The sequence below is a fragment of the Phyllostomus discolor genome, chromosome 12 (assembly GCF_004126475.2).
Source record: "Phyllostomus discolor isolate MPI-MPIP mPhyDis1 chromosome 12, mPhyDis1.pri.v3, whole genome shotgun sequence".
NCBI lineage: Eukaryota > Metazoa > Chordata > Mammalia > Chiroptera > Phyllostomidae > Phyllostomus > Phyllostomus discolor.
Genome location: NC_040914.2, coordinates 4,691,638 through 4,710,143, shown reverse-complemented (window position 1 = coordinate 4,710,143; position 18,506 = coordinate 4,691,638). Strand labels below are relative to the sequence as shown.

Below are 18,506 nucleotides of genomic sequence, written 5' to 3'. Positions count from 1 at the left end.
TTCTGTTTCATTGGCCCATATGTCTGTTTTCATGCCAGTACCATACTGCTTAAAATTTATTTTTTTTACAGATTTCATTCAGTATCACTTTGCATTGGTTTTGTGTGTACAGCACAGTGATGAGACAGACACCTCACAAACTGCTTCCCCATGCTGTTTTGATTATCATCAACCTATTTTTAATGGGTCATTTGTTTTCTTTATGAGTTTTGAGAATTCTATTTTTTTAAAGATTTTATTTATTTTTAGAGAGCAGAAAAGGGAGGGAGAAAGAGAGGGAGAGAAACATGGATGTGAGAGAGAAACATTGATTGGTTGCTTCTTGTACATGCCTGGACCAGGGCCTGAACATGCAACCCGGGTCTATGTGCCCTGACTGGGGATTGAACCAGCAGCCTCTCACTTTGTGGGATGACACCCAGCTAACTGAGCCACAACTGGTCAGGGTCAGAGTTCTTTATATATTCTGAGTACACATCCATTCAGATATAATATTTAGAAATATTTTCTTCTGTCCTTGGCTTGTTCTTAACAGTATCCTTTGAACAGCAGAAAGTTTAAATTCTGATATAGTCTGATTTAGCAGTTTTTCCTTTTATGATTTATGTTTTGTCTTTACCCTCTCCCTAGATCTTTGCCTGGCAAAGTCATGTTAGCTCTCCAGTGCTTTTGAGAAAATATATATATATATATATTTTTTTTTTCCTCACTTGAGGATTTTAGAGAGAGAGGCAAGGAGAGAGGGAGAGAGAGAGATTGATGCATCAATGTGACAGAAACTTTGATCATTTGCCTCCTGTGCCCTGACTGCGGCCCAAATGCACAACCTAGACATGTGCCCCAACCAGGAATTGAACCTGCAACCCTTTGGTGCAGGGGATGATGCTCCAAGCAGCCAAGCCACCTAGCCAGGGCAGAAAATATTTCTTATGTTTCAGGCAAATTCTTACTGTATTTCTTATCAAGAAGGTTGGTCAGAAGTGTCTAGCTCACCATCACCAGTGCAGCAACCAGGCAATCAGTTTCTACCAAATTATGTTCTATAAAATCGTTTTTCTGAAGATTGAAATTTGTGGTTGATTTTGAGATATCTTCTGAACAGTCATTTGACCGTATTGCCTTAATACTCATGAAATGTTTAAAATTGTACAGGTTTGTGTTAATGATGATCTGGTTGCAAAGAACTTCGCCTGTTATGTGTCACCCATGGAGAATAAAAACCTTGATTCTTCGGAGAAACCAGGCTTGAATATAAAGTCAGCACCCTTTCCCAATAAACTCAACCCGGCGCTTGCTCTTTGGCCAATGTTTTTGCAAGGAAATGACTCTCAAGGAATGGAAAGTGAGTAGCTTCGCTCCAATATATATTTCCTTTGAACTTATTTATAGGCATCTTAGTGTTTTGATATAAGTTGTGTAGATGTTTCCCCATACAGAGATAGTGACTTGGACTCTGCATTTAATATTTTAATTTTAATTAAAGTGAGTTCATAACAAGTTTTGAGGTTCTAAAGCTGCTAGTTTGTTTTTATGAGAACAGGAGAAAACTATTCTTAATTTCTTATTAACGTGGAGTTAGGTTTTCAGAAGTTCACATGTTCATAATTCAAAGATATTGCCAAGACAAGGTTTGGTTTATTGACAGTTTCAGATACTTTTAAAAAGAACTAGCTATTGACATGACAATGTAAGAAGAGTCAGTCATGGCCAGTGGGAACGCTGTCATCTGTCTCTCTCTATATTATTTTCTCTGGTCCCTCTCATCGCTCCCTGCTGAGAAGTAATGTCACCTGTAACCTTACAGTAAAAAGCAAGTGCAGAAGTGTACCAGAGAATTCACATTTGTATTTTTGGTTTTATTTTATGCTTTAATTATGAAACATATTCTTTCTGTCTGAGTCCCATGGTTTAAGGTTCCTGGCTCAGTCTTTCCAGCATTCGTGGCCCAAGCGTGTGGCGGGTGACCCAGGGCCAATGGCCCGATCCTGGCTGAGTTCTCCCTGCTCGCTTCATTTTGTAGGCAGTGTAAAGAATGCTCTTAATGATCTTAAGGTTGTGAGGCTTGTTTAGAAGGGATGTGGTAACTCCCTTTTTTCTTAACGGAACCAATGCATGATGTCTGGCTGATGAGGATGGTTTGCCTTGCGGTCCACATTTACAGGTTTGACGGTGATGTAAGGAACATAACAGGTGCATGCTCAAGTAGGACAGGTTTACTCCAGCCCAGAGATGGACCAGTGATTGTTCTTTATCCTCAGAGTATGCAAACGTATTTATGATTGGTTTTTATTTTATGTAGCAGGATGCATACAAATAAGAAAAAGACCTTCATGAGGGCAGAAATACCCAGTCTTTAATTTTGTATCTGCAGGATACTAAATGAATTGGAATTGTTGGACAAGGGTGAAATCTGCCGGCATCTTTGATGCTTGGCTCACCCTCTGTGGTACTTCCCACGTGGTTTTATTATTGCATTGGGTGTATGTATACCTATGGGTACAATGTTTCACATACATTCATAGTAAGTAAACCTCAACTAAAGTAAAGCTTCAGTCAACTAAAATATTCCCTATGCTTAAATTAATATTATTATTAATTATTTTTAATTAATTTGGTAATGTTGCTCATCATAGAAAAATACAGATAATTAAAATTTCAAATACCTGTCATTTTTAATACCTGTTTATTACAATTTTAGAGTGTGTTTTTCCATAGGTTTCCAGATGTGAGGGTGTGCATACAATTTTTGTTTTGCAGGAATGGGATCCTATTATATATCCCTCTGCATGGTGTTTTTCACTTAATATATAGTTGAACTTCTTTCTAGGTCAGATGTGTCCAGTATAACATGGGTTTAAGGATATGGGCTCTGACGTGAGACTGTCAGGATCTCAGTCCCACTGCCTCCACTGTGACATGGGGAAGTATCACTTCTGTCCCATTGAATTGGCATGTGGGTCATCCATGTACCGAGGTTGCATGGCCCAGTAGTGCCTGTGGCCATCGCTGGTGCTGTGGCCCCACCCTCGATTCTGATATGCCTCCTATAGAGTCCTGGAGGAGAGTTTCTACTGACAGGAGCTGCTGGTGTGAATATACCTTTTGTATTCATGTTCCTTTATTTTTTACTGGAGCAGGAAAAACACCAGGCATTTACATCGTGTTTAATCTTGGCACAGCTTTCCATTGTATGAGTATATCATTATTATTGTAAGAAGCCCCAGATTGCTGGACAGTCATCGTGTCCTGCTTTTCTGTATTACAGTCAGTATTGGAATCAACTATGCATGTCTTTGAAAAGGAAACAGTTGATGGTAAACAAAAGAGAGCTAATGTGGGATTTTATTGGATTGTCTGTAAAAAACAAAACTATTAAATGTTACTTATCCAAGAAAAGCTTTCTTTTTCCTTTTAAGCTAAATTTTTGGTACTTTCCTGTGAAGTTGCATTATATTATTTTTTAATCAAAGTTTAATACTTTAAAAATTTTTTTAAAGACTTTATTTTTTAGAGGGGAAGGGAGGAAGAAAGAGGGAAACATCAGTGTGTGGTTGCCTCTTGTGCACCCCCTCCTAGGGACCCGGCCAGCAACCCAGACATGTGCTCTGACTGGGAATCGAACCAGCAACCCTTTGGTTTGCAGGCCAGCATTCAGTCCACTGAGCAACACCAGCCAGAGCCAAAGTTTGGTACTTTTTAATACTTGGTTAAACCGTCAAATAATACAGAAAAGCTATAATAGTAATTTTCTCTTTTCCAGGCTGTTTTATTAGTCATTTATTTTGACAGTTATCTCCAAATTTTTTAATAATTATTTTGCTCTCCCTAGACTTACCAGTCTGGATGGGGTCTTGATCCCTGTTACAGAGGTGCTCTCACCACCCCATCCCCTGTCAGACTATCATCAAGTGTCCGCTGTTGTAGGGGCCCTCAGGGGAGAGAATCAAGTCTTTGCTTTTACAGGGTTTACATCCATTTTTAAATAAAATATTTAATTTTAGAATAATCACAAACTTACAAAGAGTCGGAGAGTGTTACAAAGCACTTTTTTCCTAAACCATTTGAGAGTAAGTTACTAACTGAATACTTTTCCTGATACTTGAGTGTGTTTTTCCTAGAAACAAGGATATTCTCAAAAATATTCACAACACATTCATCAAAATCAGAAAATTAACACTGATATAGTGTGACCATCTAACCCTCAGACACTATTCAAATGTTGCTAGTTGTCCTGACAAACCCTCAGCATCACTTGTTGCATTTAGTGGTCATATCTCTTTAATCTCTGTCAGCCTGAAGCAGTTCCTCAGTCTTTCACTTGACTTTCACCTTGACGCCTTTGAACATTATAGACCAGTGATTTTGTAGACTGTTTCTCAATTTTAATGGATGTTTGTGTCCTGATAAGATTAATTTTATGCATCTTTGGCTAGAATACCTCAAAAGGACACTGTGTTCTTCTTGTTCCATCTTATCAGGAGGCACAGAATTTCAGTTTGTCCCATTACTGATGGACCACACTTTGATCACTTTGTTAAGGTGGTGCCTGCCAGGCTTCTCCACTGAAAATCACTCTTTGACCCTTGTAAACCCATCGTAGGCTACTACTATGAAATGTAAACATGTCAATTCCTTTTTACTTATTAATCCATATTAATGGATTAACCCATATTAATGGGAATTCCTGCCTGCAACCCTGAAATAGAGCTCTGTGTTGCCCTGGCTCCTTTCAGTGGAGAATGGGATTTTCATGGAGAATAGAGAACACAAGTAGAAACTAGGTGTGTTCATTGCTGTTGGGTGTTGTCGCTCGCAGACCCTTTCAGCAGACAGAGCTTGGGACTGTGTATATTGTGTGTGTGTGTGTGTGCATGCATTGTATGATTTTTTAAATTTTATTTATTTATTTATTTATTTATTAGAGAGGGAAGGGAGAGAGAAAGAGAGAGAGAGAGAAACATCAATGTGCGGTTGCTGGGGGCCATGGCCTGCAACCTAGGCATGTGCCCTGACTGGGAATCAAACCTGCAATGCCTGGTTCACAGCCTGCACTCAATCCACTGAGCTACGCCAGCCAGGGCGCATTGTATGATTTTATATCTACCTATGATCTGTCTTGAAAACCAGTTCACACCAATCCTTCCAATTGCAGTCCTGCTGCTGGATTTATTCTAATTTTTTGCCTTTCCAAATTTGTAACTCCCTTCTGTGACTGGGAGACTCCTACCTCCTGTTATCCTTAATATAGTTACTTACTGGGTCAGTCTTCCTATATAAGTAATCATTCTTTTTTAAAAATTGATGAGAGACGGACAGAGAAAGAGAGAGAGAGAGAGAGAGAGAGAGGGAGGGAGGGAGGGAGGGAGGGATGGAAGGAGAAGGAGGAGAGAGAAGCATCCATTTGTTGTTCTACTTATTTATGAATTCATTGGTTGGTTGTATGTGCCCTGACAGGGGATTGAACCTGCAACTTGGGTACCATGATTCCTCCAACTTTGTTCTTCTTTGTCAGGATTGCTGTTGCAATGTGGGGCCTGTTGTGGTTCCATATAAATTTTTGAAATATTTGTTCTTGTTCTGTGAAATGCGTCATTGGAATCTTAATGGGAATTACATTGAATCTACAGATTGCTTTGGGTGGTATGGGCATTTTAATGATGTTAATTCTTCCTATCCATGAATACAGTATGTGCTTCCACTTGTTTGTATTCCTTCTTCAATTCCTTTCTCAGTGTCATATAATTTTGAGTACAGGTCTTTTACATCCTTGGTTAGGTTTATTTCTAGGTATTCTTTTTGAAGCAATTGTGAATAGGATTGTTTTCTTAATTTCCCTTTGTTCATTATTGGCATATAAAAATGCAACTGATTTCTGGATATTTATTTTTTTATCCTGCTATTTTGCTGAATTCATTTATCAGTTCTAGTAGTTTCTTTGTATAATTTTCAGGTTTTCTATGTACAGTATCATGTCATCTGCAAATAAAGACAGTTTTACTTCTAATTTGGATGACTTTTATTTCTTCTTGTCTGATTGCTGTGGCTAGGACTTCCAGTACTAAGTTGAAAAAGAGAGGTGAAAGTGGACATCCCTGTCTTCTTCCCTATCTTAAGGGGAACACTTATAGTTTTTGCCTGTTGAGTATTATTCTGGCAGTAGGTTTGTCATACATGGCCTTAATTATGTTTAGGTATGTTTCCTTTCTTTCCACTTTGCTGGAAGTTTTTATCATAAGTGGGTACTGGATTTTATCAAGTGCTTTTTCTGCATCTATTGAGATAATCCTGTGGGGTTTTTTAATTTTATTTTAATTGTTGTCACAATACAATTTTCTATCTTTTACTCCCATCCCAACCCACCCACCCAAAATCCTGTGGTTTTCATCCTTCATTTTGTTTATGTGATGAGTCTCACTTATTGATTTGCAAATATTGTACCAACCTTGTATTCCTGGAATAAAGTCCATTTGATCATGGTGTGTTTACTTTTTGATGCACTGCTGTATTTGATGCATTGCTAATATTTTGATGAAGATTTTAACATCTATTCATCAGTGATACTGGCCTTAATTTTCTTTCTTTGTAGTGTCTGTATCTAGTTTTGGAATTAGGATAATGCTGGCCTCATAAATGAGCTTGGGAGCCTTCCCTCCTCTTGAATTTTTTGAAATAGTTTGAGAAGCAAAGGTATTAGTTCTTCCCAAAATGTTTGATAAAATTCAACTGTGAAGCCATCCAGTCCAGGGCTTTTGTTTGTTGAGAGTTTTTCAATAACTGCTTTAATCTCACTAGGTGTAATGTGTCTATTCAGATTCTCTGATTATTCCTGATTCAGTTTTGGAAGATTGTATGATTCTAGGAATTCATCCATTTTATCCAGGCTGCCCAGTTTGTTGACATATAGTTGTTCATAATGTTTTCTTACAATCCTTCATATTTCTTTGGTGTCAGTTGTTATTTCTCCTCTTTAATTTCTAATTTTATTTATTAGAGTCCTCTCTTTTTTTCTTGATGAGTCTGGTTAAAGATTTGTCAATCCTGTCTATCTTTTCAAAGAGGCAGCTCTTGGATTCATTGATCTTTTGTATCATTTTAAAACTCTTATTTTGTTTATTTCTGCCCTGCTCTTTATTATTTCCTTCTTTTGGGGGGCTTTGTTTGTTGTTCTTTCAAGTCCCTTTAAGTGTAAAATTAGATTGTTTATTTGAGATTTTTCTTGTTTTGAGACAGGCCTGTAATGCTATGAATTTCCTTTTTAAGATTGCTTTCCCAGTGTCCCTAGGATTTTGTATTGTTGTGTCCTCGTTTTCACAAGATGCCTTGTGAAACAAGAAACAGATACCTTGTTTCAAGATATCTTTTGGTTTCTTCCTTGATCTTTTTGTTGACTCATTCATTGTTTAATAACATGTTATTTAGCTTCCATGTCTTTGTGTATTTTTCAGTGTTCTTCTTGTGGTTGATCTCTAGTTTCATAGCACTGTGGTCAGAGAAGATGCTTGATATGATTTCAGTCTTTTTAAATTTGTTAAGACTTATTTTCTATCCTAACATGTGGTCTATCCTAGTAAATGTTCCATGTGCACTTAAAAACCATGTATATATTCTGATGCTCTGGGGTGAAATGCTTTGAAGATATCAATTAAATATATTTGATCCAGTGCGTCATTTAAGACTGCTGTATCCTTATTGATTTTCTGACTGAAATATCTACCATTGAAATCAATGGGGTGTTAAAATCCCTGTCTATGACTGTATTTCCCTTGATCTCTCCCTTTATGTCTATCAAGATTTGCTTTGCATATTTAGGTGCTTCTGTGTTGGGTGCATATATGTTTACTAGGGTTGTATCCTTTTGTGGGATTGTTCCTTTTATCATTATGCAGTGTCTCTCTTTGTCTCTTAATGATAGCCTTGGTTTTGAAGTCTGTTTTGTCAGATATTAAGTATTGCTACCCCAGCTCTTTCTTTCCTTTCTATTTGCTTGAAATACATTTTTTTACTCTTTTACTCTTAGTCGATGTGTAGCTTTTGATCAGGCACAGGTGTCTTGGAGGCCGCTTATACATGAGACTTGTTTTCTTACCCATTCAGCTACCCCATGTCTTGTGGTTGGAGCATTTAAGCTATTTAAGATGATTATTGACAGTTACGTATTTAGTGCCATTTTATTGTTAGACTATTTTCCTATTTTTTTTTCCTTTTCTTCTCCCCCTCCCCTTCCACCCATGGGAGCCCAGCCAGCCCTCTCATGCCTCCTCTGCCCTCCCTACCAGTCTCATTGTGAGGAAATGATTTCTTCTCTCTTTCCTTGGTTATCTTAATTTTATTTTTCAATTACAGTTCATATTTAATACCATTTTACTCCCCCTCCCCTCCCTCCCCCTCCTTTTAACATTTGTTGCAGTACTGGTTTGGTGTTAACAAAATCCTTTAGCTTTTTCTTTTTTGGGAAGCTCCTTATTTCTCCTTTGATTTTAAATGATAGCCTCACTGGGTAAATTAACTGTGGTTATAGGTCATTGCTTTTCATCACCTTTCACACCACTCCCTTCTGGCCTGAAATGTTTCTGTTGAGAAATCAGATTACAGTCTAATTCATGCTCCCTTGTATGCAGCTACCTGCTTTTCTCTTGTGGCTTTTAGGATTCTCGCCTTGTCATTTTAATTATGATGTGTCTCAGCGTAGGCCTCTTTTGGTCCAACTTGTTTGGGACTTTCTGAGCTTCCTGGATTTGCATCTTTTTCCTTCACCAGATTAGGGAAGTTTTTAGTCATTATTTCTTCAAATGGGTTCTTGATCCCTTGCTCACTGCCTTCTTCTGGTATTCTCATATCATGGATGTTCTGCTTTGCATCCAAAATGTTTCTTAAACTCTTATTTTTTAAAATTCTTTTTATTTTTGCTGCTTTGCTTGGGTGGTTTATTCTACCTTGTCTTCCAAATCACTGGTTTAATCCTTATCTAACCTACTGTTTATTCCTTCCAGTGTATTATTTATTTCAGATATTCTTTGTTTTTGACTCCTCCCTTTTTAATGGTTCCTATGTCTTTTTTTATGATGTTGAGTGTCCTTATGATCATTACTCTGAACTCTCTATCTGATAAATTGCTTGTCTCCATTTCATCTAGTTTTCATCTAGTTCTTCTTCTGTTTTGTTCTTCCATTTGGGTACGGTTTCTTTGTCTTCCCATTTTGGATGCCTCTTTGTATTTGTTTCTATGTACTAGGTAAATCTGCAAATACTGTGGCACAGGCCTTTGTGAGATGATGCTTGTGTGTGGCCCTGAGCAACCTGTTTGGAACTATAATCAGTCCACAGAGTGTGGCTCCATCTGCTGGGCCTGTTTGTGTGCAGAAAGATCCAGGCTCCACACCTAGGTGGGCTTTTACCAGCTCCAGGCCTGGGGAAGGGTCAGCTAAAGTCTCAGAGCTCCCAGAGATCTTCTTAGTTGTTAAATGTAATCAGTTGTATAGCCTCAAGCTGTACTCAGCAGCCCAACTGAAGCTCCATAGGATGGGGCTATTGCTCCTTCTCAGACTGATGCCACTTGGAGAGGAGTGTTCTGCCTGAGAGAGATGGCCTCCACAGTATTGGAATGACTCAGCACAGGGACCCTGGTGGCTATTCCTTCAGTTGTCTCCCAGATCCACCAACCCCAGACTCCTCTCATGTGTCTCTAGTCCACTCTGCCCTCCCTCTGCTGGAGCCCAGGATAAGTGGCTGCAAACAAAATTTTGTGCATTTGCCTTTTAAGAAGCCCTCTTAAGTCTCCAGCGTCTCTCCCTGGCAGACAGAAACTCTGATGCTTTTCACAACTCGATGTTATCTGGGTTCCTTTCCCAGCTCTGGTGCTGTAGGCTGGGGAGTGCAGCTTGGCATGAAGACCCCACACTTCTCAGGAGGAACCCCTGGCTGCTGAAATACCGCTTTGGAGCTGCAGCTGCCACCCGTGGGGGCCCAGCCAGCCTTCTCATGCCTCCTCTGCACTCCCTACCAGTCTCGTTGTGGTGAGATGATTTCTTCTGCCTCTCCTTGGTTATCTTAATTTTCTTTTTCAATTATAGTTCATATTTAATACCATTTTACACCAGCCTAGGTGTACAGTGTAGTGGCCAGACAGGCACACACTTCACAAAATATTCCCCTCATACCTCCAGCAGTCACCTGGTACCATGCACAGCCATTACAACATTATTGAAAATATTCCCCATGCTGTACCTCACATCCCTATGACCACTCTGTCATTAGCAGTCTGTCCTTCACCTTCCCTACCCAGTCCCCCATTTCCCCTCCCCTCCGGCATCTATCACTCTGCTGTCTGTATCCATGAATCTGCCCCAATCTTTCATGGAGATGTCAATGGCTCTTCTCTTCTCTTCTCTTCTCTTCTCTTCTCTTCTCTTCTCTTCTCTCTCTCTCTCTCTCTCTCTCTCTCTCTCTCCCCCCCTCCCCCTCTCCCTTCCTCCCCCGCCCCACAACTGAAACACTCTACTAGGACTGGCTTTTCTTTTTTATACTTATGTTTTATACTTAAGGAGTCTTTGCTGACTCCTTAAATTGCTCCAGATTCTCAATTTGGTATCACATACCTATGTGATTCAAATCTTTTAAAATTTATTGAGACTTGTATTATGACCCATATTGACCTTAATAACAAAATAGCCAGTTATTTTACCAGTAAAATGGGTTTATTTGAGAATAGCAGAGAATAGCAATTCTGGACAAGCATGCTATAACACAAATTACAGACAAGTCCAGCAAGCAAAGGAGGGGAATGTTACTTTATAGAGAAAAATTAGGAAGTTGGGAAAGGGTGCTTTGAATGAAAGTCCATTGTAGGGAAGCGAGAGTTCAGGGTGGTTATGGCTTCTCATTGGCCGAATTGTGATGGTGCTCAGTGGCTGTCTGGTTGCTGGGTAGGTAGGGAAATCTTCATTCTTCTCAGGCAGTAAAGTAGAGACACTTCCTGATGGGAATGTAAGGTACATTTGATTTTTCTGGCGGGGTCTGTGATGGATGTCTCTTTCTGGTGGGGTGTGTGATTGATGTCAGGTAGTAGTGCATGAGAGCTCCCCCTCCAGGCATCCTGTTTCCATTTTATGGGGTATTTCCTTTATTCATTTTTCACACCCAGATTATAGTCTCTCTTGGAAAATGTTCTGTGTGTACTTGAGAAGAATATGTATTCTGCTGTTGTTGGATTGAGTGGTCTGTGCATGTCTGCTGGGTCATATGGTTGCTAGTGTCACTCAGGTCTCTGTATTTATTGGTTTCCTGTCAACTGCTCTAGCAACTCTTGAGAGAGGAGGGTTGAGAGCTCCAGCCATATAATTTATTTCTTCTCTCAGTTTTACCAGTTTTGCTTTATACATTTTGGAACTTTGTTATTTAGGACCATAAAGGTTTAGAATTTTTATGTCTTTTTGATGACTTGATCTCTGTGTCATAATTATTAAATGACCTTGTTTATCTCAGATAATACTCTCTGAGCTGAAGTCTACTTTGTCTGACATTAATGTGGCCCTTCCAGATTTTAGATTGTTAGCACAGGGTATCTTTCTTTCTGTCCTTTTACTTTTAACCTGTTTCACTCTCTATATTTCAAGGGTGTTTCTTGCAGGCAGGCATAACTGGGTCTTGCATTTTTTATTCTTTCTACATTTTAATTGGCTTGTTTAATTTGTATTTAATGTAATTTATTGAAGTTTTGGGTTTAAAATGACCATCTGTTAGTTTTCTGACTTACGTGTACTTTGTTCCCCTTCCCCTATTTTTCCGACTTCTTTTGGATTTTATGCTTGTACCTTTGTGCTTCTGTCACATGTCCTTTGTTAGAGTGTTAGCTTTGACTTTTTGTTTTGTGCTTTCCGTGGTTTCTTTAGGGTTTATAGCACATATGTTTACTCATCATTCTGCTTCCAGGTCCTTCCATTTCCTCTCTTCCCTCCTTTGTTTATCGCTGTCATATGTTTTGATTCTATATATGATATTAACTCAGAATACATTATCATTTTCTCTCTTTTTCTGTGTCTCCTTCACCCTCTCTTTTGAAATGAGAGAAGTTTAATTATTCAACATGTGCTAAAGTGCAGGTAGGTTCTCAGAGCACAGGCTTTTCCTGTCTGCTGGTACTGTCATTTTTAGGTTCCGCTGACGTACTCATGCTCCTCAAGGATTTTTTAAATTTATTGAGATGTGTGTGTATGTATACACACACACGTATACACACACATATCTATCTATCTATATATATATATATCAAAAGAGAGAGTAGGGGGGAACCTTTGATTTGTTGTTGGACTTGTTTATGCATTCATTGATTGATTCTCATATGTGCTCTTACCAGAGATCAAACTTGTAACGTTGGCATATGGCAACAACGTTCTAACCAACCAGACAGGGCCCCACAATGATTTGTCACGTTGTCTCCAGTCTGACCAGCCAGATGGGTAAAAGAAGAAAGGAAGGCATGACCAGAGGTTACACACAATGCTTCTGCTCCCATGTCTTTGACCAGAACTCACTCATGTAGCCATGTTAGCTGGAGAGGAAGGCCTGGGATGTTGCCTTCCTTTTGGATTGCTAGGTGCCCAGCTAAAAATCTTGGGTATTGTTATTTAGAGTAGGAGTTAGTAAACTACAGCCTGTAGGCCAAATCTGGCCTGTGCCTGTTTTTGTATAACCCATATGTGTATGCTAGTAGTTTTTCTATTTCTAAATTATTTTAAAAACCAAAAGAATATTTTCTGATATATGAAAATTACAAGCAATTCAAATTTGCACCCACATATAAACTTATTGAACACACCCATGCTAGTTCATCTACATTAATCTGTGGTGCTTTCATGTTAAGTGGCAGGGTTGAGTAGTTGCGACAGAGACCCACAAAGCCTAAAAAACTTACTGTCTTTTTTTTTTTTAAACAAGATATGGAATAGTTTATTCAGAAGCAAATGTTACACTTTAATGAAAGCACTGTATCTTCTATATTGTCAAATACACAGAAGAGCAATTAGAAACATGGATTCAAACTACTGGTCTCACACCCACCAACGTACATCAGAATCACTTGTGGGGGGTTTAAACACATTTGAGTCCTCACTCGTGGAGAAAGTTGTGACAGGATCTAGTATTCTCCAAAGCTTTCCAGGCAGTTCTGACATTTCCTTCTGGTTGAGTCACTGACTTTAGGTTGATGGGAGCACTTTGGGTTTTTGGGGCCATTGTTTCAGGGTGTGGGGAGCTTTCCTTGCAGATATATTAGCTGTAGTGAAGAACTTGGCCTCTGGCTTTTTGGGTGTCTGTCTTGGGTCTTTTTTCCCCAACTGAAAGTTCCTCTCCTTCTCCACCTCTTCTTTAATTCTTGGTTTCTCCCTTGGGCTTTTACCTGGACTCTTGGGCTCTGTGCTTTCAGGGTCTCCAAAACTGGAATGGACTTTCTCTCTTCCCACAAGGTGTGTTGGGACCAGGACTCTTTTTATGGAGACTTCTTTCCTGTGGCATGTTTTTGTATTTCTATGTTTTCTTTGGTGGGAGTTTCTCCCATTAGAACCAGTGATGGAATTTCTTCTTCAGATTTGTTTTGCACTTTTGGGGGAGCTTTTACTCTGTAAAGCTCTGTCTTCTCAGGCTCGAGGGTCTCTTTCTTCTGGGGTCCAGGGTCAGTTAGTGGACCACCACTAGTTTTAGGGGCCACTTCCTCTGCGGTTAGGGCTGATGTAACCTTTCTAGCCTGTTTCATTAGCCTTTTGTTTCTTTTCTCCTCCTTTCATTTTTCATTATATTCTTTTTGCTTTTGTATTTTCTTTTCTTCCTTTTTCTTCTGACTAGGAGTACACACTCCTTTGGCTTTATCCAGACCACAGACAAATGAAGAAAAGACAGGAAGGGCAACTGATCTCTCAGTTTTCACATACAAGAGTTTCACACTCTCCCACTTCTCCAGCAGTTTCTGGGAAAGCATTTTTGAGACAACAACATTTTCGGTGATGTGCTCAGCCTTCATCCCAGTGTGACCCGTGTGTGTAGTGCTGCCAGAACCACTTTTAGAGATGTCTAAGACAGTTCCACCTGTCGACGTGTTGATCTCTTTGGAAATCAAGAATCTCTTTGGAAAGATTCTTGGCTTTAAGGTTTGCAGGTACTGGAACTTTCTTTCTCTTACAGAAATGTCTCCCAAGGTGTGAGGGTAAGAGCTGCCTGATTCTTGCATCAGTCAGGGAGAGGTCAATACTACCCAGGAGGTGGAGTTTGGCCTCATAGGCTTTATACTCCTTTTTTAAAGTTTAGAAGGGGATAATCTGAGAAATTGTTTTAACTCCATGGTTGTTTAAAAGCTTCTTATAAAACCATTCCATCTTTTCAGGTATTACATTGGGTTCATCCTTGGCAAATAAAAAGATATCTGCTAAATCTAATGGAATACCTTGAGGCAAGGGCAGTGTGACCCTTAGTTCTTTACTTGGAATTTTCCGTAATACCACCATTAAAAAGAAACTTTCTTTCTCATTCAAAAGCAATCCATTTGCATTTTTCCTGGACCTGGAATGTGCCAGCAGAGCTTTCACTGCCTTTCTGATCTGCCCCTTATCCAGCTGTTCAGTGCAGCGTGGGTAGTTGAGGCTGAGGTCAAGGCTGAGGTTGCGGTTGCGGTTGAGGTTGAGGTTGTGACTGGAGTTGAAGTCGAGTACACCATCTCTGTCTCACCCCTCGTGCAGGCTCACATGCAGGATCCCACAGCTAACTCTTTGTGCGCATGCCTGATATTTCATGAAGTAGTTTTCTGGCCCCTGCAGTTGAGATTGGATTCAGTGGGCATTAGAACTGAACTTTAGATCTGTGGGACTCACTCTCCTTGTGGCTTTTCCCTTTCTTGTACTCAAGCCTCCCTTGGCATTTTTGGACCCCATGTCTCTGTGTCCTTGATTCAGGGAGACTGCCAGGCTCCATATGTGCCTTGCTTCTCTGCATCCTGAAGCTCTGTCCAGGAGGTAAGCTGGGGCTATCATAGTACTCATCCATCTTTTCCTCAGCTCTTAGGGACCACTGTCCTACACTGGCCAGTAGTCAATATCTGAAAAGCATCGTTTCATGTAGCTAGTCTGGTTTTACATTTGTTTCTGTTTGGAAGGGCAAATTCAGTCCCTGTGACTTCATCTTGGCTGGAAGCAGAAGTATCTTTGGTACCATATCTCTAAAGTTCTCTTTTTCTCTTGGTACATCCTTCTTCTAGCAAATGTACATTCTTGGAGATTGCAGCCATATCTTGATGCTCATCAGCTTCAGAACTGGTCAAGCCCTGTGTTCATTGCATTTGACGAGAAAAAAATGTTTCAGTACTCGGTGCTTGTTTGGGACTTGTTACATTTGTTAGAACTTACATGAGTCACGATGCTGCCCTGCAAGAGAAAATGAGTCATCACTCATCACTTGCTTGGCACTCATCAGTTTCGGCACTCACCGTGAGTTCTAGAACAAATTAACGATGAGTACTGAGTTACCACTGTACTTGGTTTATAACCGAGAGGACTCTGACTCTCTAGTCAGTGTAAGAAGTAGCAGTGTGGCAGTGTCCAGATGCTTTCTGCAGCAGCCAGCTCTTAGAAGCTCAAACCAGTCCCTTCCCAACATTCCCCCAGCCCTTCTTCCCAAGCCCTTGAGGGTTTCTGCTTCTAATTAGCATTTACTTGAGTTACATGAGCAATTTTTTCTCTCTCTGAAGTGGGACACTCACAGTTCATCCTCAGTTGGAGTTTTTGCTTCATTTGATTAAATGCCAGCTTTATTTTGGCTGACTTTATGTCTGTGGTAGTAAGAACATAAACAGTTTTCCCTGTCCTTATTTCTCCAAAAGTTATGGGTGACTTGGGTTTAATACCAACATTTTTCTGAAGCTCACATATTCTGGTATGTGTGGTATCTTATCATGATATTGTCTGGTCTTCCTATAACAAAATGCTTCCTCCTGCCATTTATTCCCATTTACCACTGGGGCTCCTCATCACTGCTCTCTTGGTTTGCAGCCTGTGTGCTGGATCCCCTAGTGACATCTCCTTTGGTTTGCGTCTTTGGCTAGAGCACTACACAGGTAACTTCTTAAGGAAAGGGTATGTGGGAGGTAAATTTTCTCACTTTGTGTGTGCCCCACTGTGCCTCTCAAGCATTGTACACTAGGTGCATTGGCAAAGATTGACTTCTGGATTGAAAAATATTTTCCTGATTGCTTAGGATTCACATGTTTTCATGTGTTTATTGGCAGTTTGCTTATCTTTTGTGAAATTCCTGTTCACATATTTTGCCATTTTTTAAATACTGGGTTTTGTTTTTGCCTTTTAAATATGCTTTGAGAGTTTTTAATATATTTTGGAAATAAGTCATTTGCCAGATACATGTATCATGAATGAATTTTCTCTCTGTGGCTTATTTTATTAATAGTATATTTCTAAGAGCAAGGTTTTTAATTTTTATTAAGTCTAAGTTATCAAGCTTTTTATTTTAATGATTTTATGTCTATTCTAAGAAATCTTTACTTTCCCTGTGTTTCTACTTTTGGTTTTACGTTTAGTTCTACAGTCTATGTAGATGTTACTGTTAATGATGCGAGTTTAATAGTAAAGGTTAAACATAGTTAAAAGAAAAAATGACAATAAATATGTACCTGTCAGTATTCACTGTAATTGTAAATGGCTTAAGTGCTCCAATCAAAAGACACAGGGTAGCTAAATGGATAAGAAAGCAAGACCCATGTATGTGCTGCCTCCAAGAGACCCACCTCAGGAATTGAAACATACACACTGCCCAAAAGTAAAGGGATGGAAAAAAGATATTTTCTGAAAATGGAAAAGAAAGAGAAGCGGGGATGTGCTATTAAAGGGCACATATGAGATTGTGGCCAGTTAATTTAGAGGTTCGGATTCGCAGACAATTAAAACCCCAAGTCAAATATGAGTAACTAAGCACTTTATTAATCAAGAGCAAAGTAAAAGCAAGAATCAAGATCATACATCACCAGATGGGAGTTCACCAGCACCTGGACATAGGTGCTGGGAATCCCGGAGACAGCATTCAGGTCTGACAGGAAAGTGCCAAGTGAAACGTCCTTCTCCAAAGTCTCACTTTAGGGGCTATGGTTAAATGTGTTTTACACAAAAGTGGCTACACACCAAGGGCCTTGTGTGACTTGACTAACCAACAGGTCCCTCTGGGAGAAGGGCCAGTTCTCCCTGGGAGGGAACACACCTGTATTTCATTCTTACAATAAAGGTCATGGCTTGGGCATAAACAAGGAGGATTCTCAGTGTCCCTTTAACCCATCATGGGGTAGCAGTACTTAATATCTGACAAAATAGATTTTAATGTGTTACTTTTAAAATATTTTATTTATTTAATTTTAGAGAGAAGGGAATGGAAGGAGAAAGAGAAGGAGAGAAAAACATCATTGTGTGGTTGCCTCTCACGTGCCCCATACTGGTGACCTGGCCTGCAACCCAAGCATGAGCCCTGACTGGAAATTGAACCGGCGACCCTTTGGTTCACAGGTCCATGCTCAATCCACTGAGCTACACCAGCCAGGGCACAAAATAGACTTTAAAACAAAGGCTTTAATAAGAGACAAAGAAGGACACTACATAATGATAAAGGGAGCCATCCAACAAGAGGATATAACCCTTCTAAACATTTATGCACCCAACACAGAAGAATCTAAATATATAAAGCAAATCATAATGGACATAACAGGGAAAGATTGGCAGTAATAGATCTTCCAGACAGAAAGTCAACAGGGAAATGGTGGCTTTAATGACACACTTGATCAAACACATTTAATTGATGTCTTCAGAGCATTTCACCCCAAAGCAGCAGAATATACATTCTTTTCAAGTGTACATGGAACATTTTCCAGGATAGACCACCTGTTAGGTCACTAAACAAGTCTCAATTTAAGAAGATTGAAATCATATCAAGCATCTTCTCTGACCATAATGGTATGAAACTAGAAATCAATCACAAGAAAAAAACTGGAAGACACAAAAAGACATGGAGGCTAACAAACAGTGAATGTGTTAACCTCATGGAAGAGGAGAACGGGTTAACCATCAAGGAAGAAATTGAAAGATATCTTGAAACAAATGAACATCAGAACACAACAACCCAAAATCTATGGGACACAGTGAAAGGCTAAGAGGGAAACTCAGCATTACAGGCTTATCTCAAGAAACAAGAAAAATCTTGAACAATCTAGCTTTACCCTTAGAGGAACTTGAGAAAAAACATCAAGCAAAGCCCAAAGTTAGTAGAAGGAAGCAAATACAAAGATTAGAACAGAAATAAATGAAGTCTAAAAAAAAAACCAAAAACCAAAACCAGGGAATCCCACAGCTGGTTCTTTTAAGATAAACCTTTAACCAGATTCATCAAGAAAACAAGAGACAGAGCACAAATAAAATCAGAAGTGAAAGAGGAGAAGTAACAGTTGACACCAAGAAATACAAAGATTGTAAGAA

General features: G+C 39.4%; 1 protein-coding gene and 1 pseudogene across 1 annotated transcript in view; one reads left to right on the top strand and one right to left on the bottom strand.

Annotated features, from left to right (window-relative positions):
- LOC114511272 (putative ATP-dependent RNA helicase TDRD12) overlaps positions 1-18,506 on the top strand; it is a 179,355-nt gene that overhangs the window by 125,902 nt on the left and 34,947 nt on the right. Inside the window, exon 8 of the mRNA XM_036012909.1 lies at positions 1,153-1,342. Within this exon, the coding sequence (XP_035868802.1) occupies positions 1,153-1,342 (190 nt within the window). The remainder of the gene's footprint in view (positions 1-1,152; positions 1,343-18,506) is intronic.
- On the bottom strand, positions 13,150-14,701 carry LOC118497689 (annotated as a pseudogene).